We start from the raw sequence: 9,704 nt of genomic DNA, 5'->3' as shown, positions 1-9,704 counted from the left end.
ACTCTGTAGACCAGGCTAGCCTCGAACTCAGAAATCCGCTTGCCTCTGCCTCCCAAGTTCTGGGATTAAAGGCATGAGCCACTATCGCCCAGGGCCTACCGCTCAGGTTCTTAATAGTGTAGCCTTACCTGAAGGATGTCGTAGTAATATGTCCAGAATTTCTTGAGCCTGAGTGTGGAAAGGTCTGTCTCTTGTGTCAAGAGTGTGGAAAGGCTGTACACTGCGCATGCTCTGAGCCTCCAGGCTGTGAATGGCAAGGCTGCCTGTGGGTTGGGCTAAGGGCTCCTCTGGTGTGGGCAGGATCACCAGGCTGGGCAGTGCAGCCAGCACATGTAAGAAATAAGTAGGAAAGATGGGGACACCCCTTTCCCCACATATATACAGCCCAGCCTTCTCACCTGCCCTTCCAGCAAGTACATGGGCTGGGGGCAGGGTGAAGGCTAGTCACCTGCCAGCAGGCAGCAGAGGCTCCAGATCCAGAGGTTTGGGTGCAAAGAAGCTGTTGAGTGCTGAATTCCTCAATATGTGTTCTGAGGTTGCCAGCAATGCCTGTACATAAGTGTCCAGCAGCCGCAAACGTACAAGGCCTCGGCCAGTATGTCCCCGGCGTGTCAGCAATGGGGCATCTGCTCGGACATCACAAGTGCACACTGTGGGACCCCATTCACCCACACTTGCCTTACCATCCCCTGACCCTTACAGGCCTGACCAGGAAGCTTGGGAAGAACTCGTTCAGATCTCCGTAGCAGGCCTGCCTCCACTGGGAACATTTTCTTAAGGGTCTTCTGATGGGGAGACACATGTGTTAGTCTCTGAAAGTGGAGGGAATTCCCCAGGGAGGGAAGGGTTCTTAGAAGAGCTCCTACAGGCAGAAAGGGAGGTCCTTGGGCTGGAGTATAGTCCCAGTGTTACTTACCTGGAGCTGCCTAAACTCATCCCAGCTCCTGCGAGCAAACGTGTCACTGTTGTCTGACCAGCACACAGAGAAGGCAAATGTCTGTGTGAAGAAAGGTAGAGGTGACATCTCCTTCAGACTTTGCCAGCTCCCCTTTTGCATCTTTGGAGACAATTGGTGTAGGGGTGAGGGATGATGGCAGTGCGGTCTACCTGGAGTCGTTCCATCTGCACCAGGGCTACAGCATGGGCTGATACTGGGTGTCTTGGGCTTGCCATGGCTATGGATGGCTTCCTACGGGGTGCCTGAAGGAGCTCTGAGCATCAGGAAGAAATGAAGTGGAATTCCCCAACACTGCCTTAAGCCGAGTCCTTGCAAAGCACTCACACTCCAGGAAATGGTTCAGTTTCCTGGTTCTTCTTCAAGCACAAAAAACGGAGAGGATTCATCACAGGAAGACTGTGCCAGGGGGAGGGGCAAGCCTGGGCTGGTGGAAGTAAAAAAATGAAGTTCTTTGTACAAGACTGTTCTGAAACAACCACCTGGGGCTCCTTCCTTAGTCAAGAGAAGAAAAGTGTTAGGGAATTCCACCACCAAAGAGTCTGCCGCCTCAATTTCACCTGCCTCCTCTGCCTCTCCTCCACCCTGCTGTGACCTCCTCCAGGGTGTGCCTAACAGCTTGCTCTTTGAATCCACCCTGGGCTACAGACACAGACAATCTGAATCAACTCCTGGGTCCTTTTTTTGGTTGCTTTGCTTTGTTTTTGTTTTGTTTTGTTCTGCTTTGGTTTTGGTTGGTTGTGTTCGTCTTGTTTTGTTTTTGTTTTTTTAATTTGGTTTTCTCTTTTTTTAAGATTTAATTTTATTTATTTTATGTATATGAGTACAATGTAGCTGTAGCTATCATGTATGTGGCTACTGTTGATCTAAGGACCTCTGCCGGCACTGCTCGCTCCAGCCCCGATCGCTACGGCGTAATTTATTGCAGCTGACTTCGGCTGCACGAGAAGAGGGCTTCAGATCTCATTACGGGTGGTTGTGAGCCACCATGTGGTTGCTGGGATCCGAACTCAGGACCTTCAGAAGAGCAGTCAGTGCTCTTACCCTCCCCTTGTTTTGTTTTGAGACAGGGTTTTGCTAAATTGCCAAAGTTGGGATATTACTGCCTTAGGCTCCTGGGCAGCTAGGACTCAGGCTCCTGTCACTAGGTCATGAAACCTACCTCCTTACTTGGTCAACTCTTGACATTGGCTTTAACAATTTACTGTTTTTTTCAGAAATGTTGGAAGTCAGAAGAGAGAAGCTGGAAAAGGGATGAGTACCTAGCCCTAGGGTTCCCCTCTCACCACCCAGTTGACAGCCTTTGTCTACCCTCCCAATGATAGATAGATGCTCTCCACTCTACCTGGCCACTGCCTCCTCTCAGATGCACACAGAGGAGCCCCCAACTCTGGGGCTAGAAAGGTTCCTCCCAGTCTCTTTAAGAATCTGCTCTTAGTGGGGTGGCATATGCCTTTAATCTCAGCACTTGGGTGGCAGAGGTAGGTAGATTTCTGAGATCAAGGCCAGCCTGATCCAAGACAGCCAGGACTGGTTATAGTAAGAAATCCTGTCTCAAGCATGAGCAAGCAGGGCGGGAGCGAGCAGGGACGGCAGAGGTCCTGATTCCAATTCCCAGCAGCCACACACATGATGGCTCACGGCCATCTGTACAGCTACAGTGTACTCATACACATAAAATAAATAAAATAAATCTTAAAAAAAAAACCTGTCTTAAAAAACACAAAGCAAAACAAAACAAATCCACTGTCCCCAATTGCCTAGTATCTCTCAGTTTTTAGGGGGGAAAAAAAGCCAATTCCTAGCATGGTCATAAGTAGGCCCTTGTCCGACTCTGTATTCTGCCTCTAATTACCTCCCCAAAATTCTACCGGCTACATTGGTGTTTCTGCAAAACGCCAAGAGTTTGAGCTGATTTCTTATCCCAAAGGCCTGTGCCTGAGGGTCTCCACGCCCTCTGCACGGCTTTCATCAGTTTTGTAAATAAGATTTATTCTGGTGACTGGGTTTTCCCCATTTGCACCACAGGTTAAAGGCTAAAGAGGGAAACTTGTTCCTTGTTCTGCTCACTGTGGGAACAGCACCTGGAGCAGAGTAGCCACTGAACAAATATTTGCAGAATGAGTGAAAGAACACATGGAGATAGGGGAAGGAATTCTTCCTGTGATGGCACAGGCGTTTAAGTCAAACACTTGAGGAGGTGGTGTGATGACCAAAGATTCAGGAATTCAACATCATCTTCACTCGGCTACATACAGAGTTCAAAGTTAGCCCAAGTTACATAGACCCTGTCTCAAAAAAAAAAATCCTGAGACTGTTATTAAAATAGGCATAATAATCTTTTATCCAAGCTAGAGGATGAGGACACCCCCTCTCTCTGGTTGCGGGGTGGAGGACAGTTAACTAGGGCATAGGTTGCCTCTGGCCACTAGTACCGTGTGGTCTCTGTGAGGCCACGCCCCGTCGCGCGTTGCCAAGGAACCGAGAAGCGTGTAGGTGGGCACGTCGTAAGGCAGAAAAACCTCAAGTTTTGCGGCTGGTAAGGGTCTGAGCCAAGCGATGGGGGTGATGCGAGAAGCATCTCGGAACTCATCTCGGCCCAAGATCTCAGCACAGCCGCAGCGCGCCTTCCGCGACCCACTTCGCTTCTTGTGGAGGAAGCCTAAACCCTACCATGGACCACGCGCGCCGGGCTCGCGGCGGGCAGCCAGGCGCAAGAGTACCCGCGGAGCCCGAGCCGCAGCCGCCGGTGCCGCCCCGGCCGGGGCCCCCGGCTCCGCCTCCTCCCGCCCCGAGGCCTCCCACTCCTCCGCGACCCGGGCCGCCGCCTCGGCCCCCAGCCCCGCCCCGCCGCCAGGCCCCGCCTCCCTCCCCAGCCTGAACCCGGCCCCTGGCTGCCTTTCCCGCTCCTGCAGCGGCGCGCTGGCGGTGGCGTGCGCGCTCGTCTGGCCGGTCTCCAGCACGCCCTCTTGGCCCCGCTGCCCGCACGCCAGCAAGATGGCGGCGCCCAGCGAGCCCGCGGGCTTCCCTCGCGGCAGCAGTCGCTTCTCCTTCCTGTCGGGCGGCGCGCGCTCCGAGGCCACCGAGGACCTGGTGACAGACGCGCGGGGCCGCGGCGCAAGGCATAGAGACGACACCGCCCCCCCTGCCGCGGCCCCGGCGCCGCAAGGTTTGGAACACGGGAAGCGACCGTGCCGGGCCTGCGTGGACTTCAAGTCGTGGATGCGGACCCAGCAGAAGGTGCAGATGCCCCGCTTGGCCGCCGGTCCCGGTCCCCCGCCCCGGTTCAGCCTCCGCAGGGCCCAAGCCCTCAGGGTTGACTATGCCTAAACTTGTCCACCCCTCACCCACACGCACCGTTAGGCTCAAACTTCTAAGCTTTTCAGCCACTGGCTGGACGGATCGAGTTAGTAGGCTGTCAACTGGAAAAGGGAGCGTTCTTGTTTCTTTTATTATTATTATTATTATTATTATTATTATTATTATTATTATTATTTTATTTATTTATTTATTGGTGATATTGGGAATCCGAACCGAAGGCCTCTGGCGTACAACGCAAGCAATATGCCACTGGGTTGGAATTGTATGGGCTTTCTGGTTGGGTAAGAGTGAACTGACCTTTAGTCGGCCTACTTCTGCAGCGGGACATCAAGTTTAGGGAGGATTGCCCACAGGATCGGGAGGAATTGGGTCGTCACACCTGGGCTTTCCTCCATACGCTGGCCGCCTATTACCCGGACATGCCCACGCCAGAACAACAGCAGGATATGGCCCAGTTCATACATATATTTTCCAAGTTTTACCCCTGCGAGGAATGTGCGGAAGATATAAGGAAGAGGTAAGTTGTGGCTGTAAGTAAGGTCCCTGAGGGGGGGCCTGGCTGATGTCACAGACAGGAGCCTAGAAAAGTAGATTCAGAAGTGACAGGTTTCTAGGAGAGGGATCACCAAAAGAGATGTTGGATTATGGGGGCTTCTCCTTTCTCAAAAGCCCAGTCCTTTGGGCTTTCGTTAATCTTAAAGCTCTTAGGAAGGGCTTCCCTAACTTATTCCTCATGGGCAGATTAGCCAGGACTCCAACTTGCTCAATTTGGTTGCTCAAGCTAAACCCTCAGCTTGGTTACAGCTTTAAAAATTGGACTGAAACTTTTATCACTCTCAATGGCCTAACCTGTTCTCCTTAGGGATTTCTAGGTTGGACCCATGGGAGCAGTTGCACTTGCTATTTGAAGCCTGGGCAGTTAGGAATGAGGGGGAGCTCTGGCTGTTCTGTGCTCCTGGCGCTGAGAAACAGTCCCTGTGCCAGGCCCCACCTGTCTATAAACTGCCTAGGGCTAGAGACCATGGGGTGTGGCTCTGATTGTTACAAGGTTGTAAACTTGCCTGCTTTAGTATATCTTGTTTGGGGCTCATGCCAAGTCAGGTGAGTGTGTGAGCAGCTCCCAGAATGTCAAAGTCCTGGAGACTCTAGATTCAGCCCCCCTCGTGGCCTTATGGCGAGGGATCCCCAAGTTTAAGTCTTAGCAGTGTCCTCGCTCCCCGTCCCCACACACTGGCAGGAACAGAGGAGCCAGCATCTTCTTACATCCTTATGTGCTTCTTTCAAAGGATAGGCAGGAACCAGCCAGACACGAGCACTAGAGTATCCTTCAGCCAGTGGCTGTGCCGCCTGCACAATGAGGTGAATCGGAAGCTGGGCAAGCCTGATTTTGACTGCTCGAGAGTAGATGAGCGTTGGCGTGACGGCTGGAAGGACGGCTCCTGTGACTAGAGAATTACCAGCAGGGCGAGTGGGGCATCTAGCCGGGTTCTATGGGCAACGGCCTGATTGACGATTAAAGTGCATCTGAGCCAATGCTTGTTTCTGTGGTGGCGGGAGGGATCCCTAGAACACTGCCTCTGGGAACTCTGCCACAGGATTAAGAAATGAGGTGCCTACTGCAGACACTTGGGTGGCCTCCTCAGCTAAAGCCCCATGGGACTGAAGGTGAGAGGCAGGAGTGGTCCAGGGTACCCCACACCTTCATAATACCCATTATACATTTGAGACGTAGTTGCCCCAAAGGAAAATGGGCTAGACGGTTGCCTTCCTACTACACAGCCCTGGCTGCCTACAAGAACTGTGACCCTGGCAACTCTGTCGTTTCAGAATTGAAGCAGGATTCCCATGCTCTAGTGGGGCTTTTCTCTTAGGGTGTACCAACCATGATGCCCACTGTCAGTCAGCCTGGCACATGGTCTTCTGCAGATATGACAAGCATGTCAATTGAGGATCCTGGGAACAACTTCCTTAAGAATCTGAGACCAAAATAAAATGAAGTGACTTAGGGGCTGGTTTCTGTGTGCTTTGTACTTGGCTTTACAGTGATGGACTGGCCCGTTCTTGCCTTTCTGTGACTAGTTGGATCCTCTTGTCTAGAGTTTTGACAGAAGTCACCATGGAGCAGCTGAGACAGAAACATTTCAGGAAGTGTCAGAATTTCCAGGGTGAGAAAGGAGCTGAGGAAGACTAGAGGTCTGTGGGGCACAAATGGGGAGTGATGAGAGTGCTGGCAGCTGGGATTGTGCCTCGGGGAAAGTGAGAATTGCTGAGGATAAACTCTGCAGCTGTTGGGCATCTCTGGATCTGCTCAGCTGGATTTATCCTTAGGCCAGACTCCCAGCCACAGCATCCCAGCAGCATGTGTGCCCCAGTCCTATGACCATAGAGATGGCATGACTTCCTTGTGCCTCCAGTAGGGCATCCCCACCTAAAGAGGCCCTTAGTTATGCTGGCTTCTGCAGAGGATACTCAGGGGTCCGACAGAAAAAGGATACCGGAGCAGCCGGCCAGCAAAGGAGTCGCCCCTTTCCTTTTCCAGGACTTCTCTCTGATGAGGCTTAATGCAGCCATGCTATGGAACCAAGAGTTTCCTGTTAAACTGTGATCATCTCAGACATACTGCTTGTACTGGTGGCTGGTTTTGCTCCTTTCCCCTCCCCTCCCCTCCCACTTCCCCTTTTCCTGGCTTTCCCTGAAGGTGGCATACACACACCACCCTCCTATTTATACTTAAGAGCACTGGCTGCTTGCTCTTCCATCACTGGTCCCAGGGGATCCAATACCCTCTTCTGGCCTCTATGGCTACCAGGTACAAAAGCCCATACAGAAATACATGCAGGCAAAACACTCCAGACACATTTGTTGCTGTGTCATCTGTTGTCTCCCCAAACGTCAAAACCTGTAGAAGACCAGGTTGGTCTGGGATTTCACAGACATCCACCTGCCTCTGCCTCCTGCATGCTGGGATTAAAGGCATGTGCCACCACTGACTTGTTCAAAATACATTAAATCCCCTCCACTCCCAAAAGGCTAGGTATGCTGACACACATGCCTTTACCTTTAACCCTAGCACTTAGGAGGCAGAGGCAGGTATCTGAAGTGTGAGGCCAGCTTGGTCTACATACTGAGTTCCAGGTTAGCCAGGGTTACATAGGTCCTGTCTAAAAAGGAGGGGAAACCAACAACTCAATAAATTTATTTTTAGAAAGTAAATCAAAAGCTTCATTTTGTCACCATTGACAGAGCATCCAGGTCAAGACAAGTGGAACTAGTGTAAAGGGAGGTCATGGTTTGAGCTGGCATTTGAGAGCTGCCAGCACAGACAGGCGACTCAAAGGGATAAATACTCAGCACTGAAAAAAGGGGCTGTGAGGTAAACATCGCAAGGTAAGCTCATGGGTGGACTGGAAGCAAACGATTCCAAAGTGGCAGGTGGAGGTGCCTGGCCAGATGCAGGGTAGGGGCTTGGTTGTACTGGGTTTGACAGGAGGAAGAAGAGGCACTAGAAATAGATGGGTAACAGCTTGAATTTGCTGCTAAGGGGAGCAGTTAAAAGTCTGACCATGCCAGGCGGTGGTGGCTCATGCCTTTAATCCCAGCACTTGGGAGGCAGAGGCAGGCGGATTTCTGAGTTCAAGGCCAGCTAGGGCTACACAGAGAAACCCTGTCTCAAAAAACAAACAAAAAGTATGACCACAAACGTTTTCGTGATAGTTGGGAATTTAAGGCACCATGCATGCTAGGCCGGCATTCTTTTTTGTTTTTTGTTTTTTTTTCGAGACAGGGTTTCTCTGAGTAGCCCTGGCTGTCCTGGAACTCACTCTGTAGACCAGGCTGGCCTCGAACTCAGAAATTCACCTGCCTCCCAAGTGCTGGGAGTAAAGGTGTGCGCCACCACTGCCCAGCTAGGCAGGCATTCTACCACTGGGCTCTATACTCAACCCAAGAACGGTGTTTTTCAAAGAATGTGCTGCATTGTTTGGGCACTGATGAAAATAATGGAGGAGAAGGGCAGAATGGGCAATCACACAGATCTGTTCACAGCTAAAAGGAGATGGGATAGGGTGCTCACCTGCATCCAACTACTGAAACAAGATTCAGACCAGAACCAGGGGCTTTTCCAGAACTAGACTAGGTTCCTCCAGCTACAACTTCCCTCTGAAGAATGAACAGTAGGTCACACAAAGTAAAGTGTGTAGTCTCTGTATGTGTGAACTTTCTTTATACCCGGCTCTGGTCCCAGGAAGACAGAGATAGGTAACTGGGGCCTTACCCATGATCTCTGACTACACCCTAGCTTCTGTAAGTATGAAGGTGAAGCCATTCAGTCTCCTACCAGCCTGGCACTGAAAGCGCATCTGTTAATCAGGTGTGGGTCAAGGGAATCCCAGCAGAGGCCAGGATAAGTAGGCAACCGCTGGGGCAGGATCTTATCGCTAGTACTTATCCCCTTCCTGAACTCAAGATTAATCAACTACAGATCGACCCAGACCAGAGATGGAAAGAGCTTCTGGAAGAAAGGACCTGGCCCGAGGAGAACAGACATGCTCAGCCTTGACTCCTGCTGGCCACAGTGGATTTCGATTCCCAGACAGTACCCCTGAAGGGAGCTCCCACGACATTCTTCCCACCTGATCCTGTTAGGAAAGTACAGCCTCTGAAGAAGAAGCCAGAATACAGGGGGGATGTGGGCCACATCTCTGAGCTGAGATTTTCTTGATTCAAGGGCTAATGAGAAAAGCCCCCAGCAATTTACCTCTGGTCTTCTGAGGCTGGGGGCTCCTTCTTTCTCCCTGAATGTACAGATCAAGATGCTGGGCCTCAGTTTCCTCTTACATACTCACCAAAAGGCTCTCCTAGTCAGAGAAGCAGGGTGATGCACTTGTCCTTCTGTCGATGCTCTTGGCCATGGCAAAATCTGAGCTTACCTTCTCTAGCCCACCTCTAAACCCCATAAGGACTTCGTTCTGTGTCTCTTGAGAATGTCCCCATTTCGACTCTGTCATATGGGGGAGAGCGAGTGGGAAGGATCGAGGGCAGGGCTCAGACCCCGGCGCATGGACCTAGTCGGGGGCGCTGGCTCGGCCCCGCCCCGCGCGCCCCCGCCGCAGCCGACGCGCGCTCCCGGGAGGCGGCGGCAGAGGCAGCATCCACAGCATCAGCAGCCTCAGCATCAGCACCGGGCGGTCTCCGGCGGGGCAGGCCGGTGGGACAAACGGACAGAAGGCACAGGTCCCGCAATGGAGGGAGCATCCTTTGGCGCGGGCCGTGCGGGAGCTGCCTTTGATCCCGTGAGCTTTGCGCGGCGGCCCCAGACCCTGTTGCGGGTCGTGTCCTGGGTGAGTGGCCCCTAAGTTGGCCCCTTCCCTGTCCCCCGCCTCTCTTAGCATCCCTTATCCCCCACCCTCACCCACCCCCTGCCCATCGC

At 52.3% G+C, this 9,704-nt stretch overlaps 3 protein-coding genes across 11 annotated transcripts in view; 2 read left to right on the top strand and 1 right to left on the bottom strand.

Moving 5' to 3' along the window:
• The window catches only part of Noxo1 (NADPH oxidase organizer 1), a 5,073-nt gene extending 1,077 nt beyond the window's left edge, over positions 1–3,996 (bottom strand). The window contains exons 1-6 of one of the 9 annotated variants that reach the window (XM_031351375.1): positions 3,391–3,996; positions 1,108–1,382; positions 917–997; positions 710–812; positions 449–626; positions 129–310 (exon numbers count right to left, since the gene is read on the bottom strand). In XM_031351375.1, coding sequence (XP_031207235.1) covers positions 129–310; positions 449–626; positions 710–812; positions 917–997; positions 1,108–1,173 — 610 coding nt within the window. In that variant the 5' untranslated portion in view covers positions 1,174–1,382; positions 3,391–3,996. Of the gene's footprint in view, positions 1–128; positions 311–448; positions 627–709; positions 813–916; positions 998–1,107; positions 1,451–3,390 lie in introns of all 9 variants that reach the window. The other 8 variants (XM_031351369.1, XM_031351368.1, XM_031351367.1 and 5 more) reach the window with 8 other exon arrangements.
• Positions 3,449–5,809, top strand: Gfer (growth factor, augmenter of liver regeneration). The gene is made up of 3 exons (XM_031351376.1): positions 3,449–4,195; positions 4,597–4,793; positions 5,563–5,809. Exons 1-3 carry the CDS (start codon positions 3,515–3,517, stop codon positions 5,723–5,725), a joined length of 1,041 nt encoding a protein of 346 aa, XP_031207236.1. The 5' UTR covers positions 3,449–3,514; the 3' UTR covers positions 5,726–5,809.
• Positions 5,810–9,353: 3,544 nt separating this feature from the next.
• Positions 9,354–9,704, top strand: part of Syngr3 (synaptogyrin 3) — a 5,144-nt gene continuing 4,793 nt past the window's right edge. Inside the window, exon 1 of the mRNA XM_031351378.1 lies at positions 9,354–9,615. Coding sequence (XP_031207238.1) covers positions 9,517–9,615 — 99 coding nt within the window. The 5' untranslated portion in view covers positions 9,354–9,516. The remainder of the gene's footprint in view (positions 9,616–9,704) is intronic.

Source organism: Mastomys coucha, unplaced genomic scaffold, assembly GCF_008632895.1.
Source record: "Mastomys coucha isolate ucsf_1 unplaced genomic scaffold, UCSF_Mcou_1 pScaffold5, whole genome shotgun sequence".
Classification (NCBI taxonomy): domain Eukaryota; kingdom Metazoa; phylum Chordata; class Mammalia; order Rodentia; family Muridae; genus Mastomys; species Mastomys coucha.
Note: the sequence above shows the minus strand (reverse complement) of the source record. Positions and strands in the feature narration are given on the sequence as shown.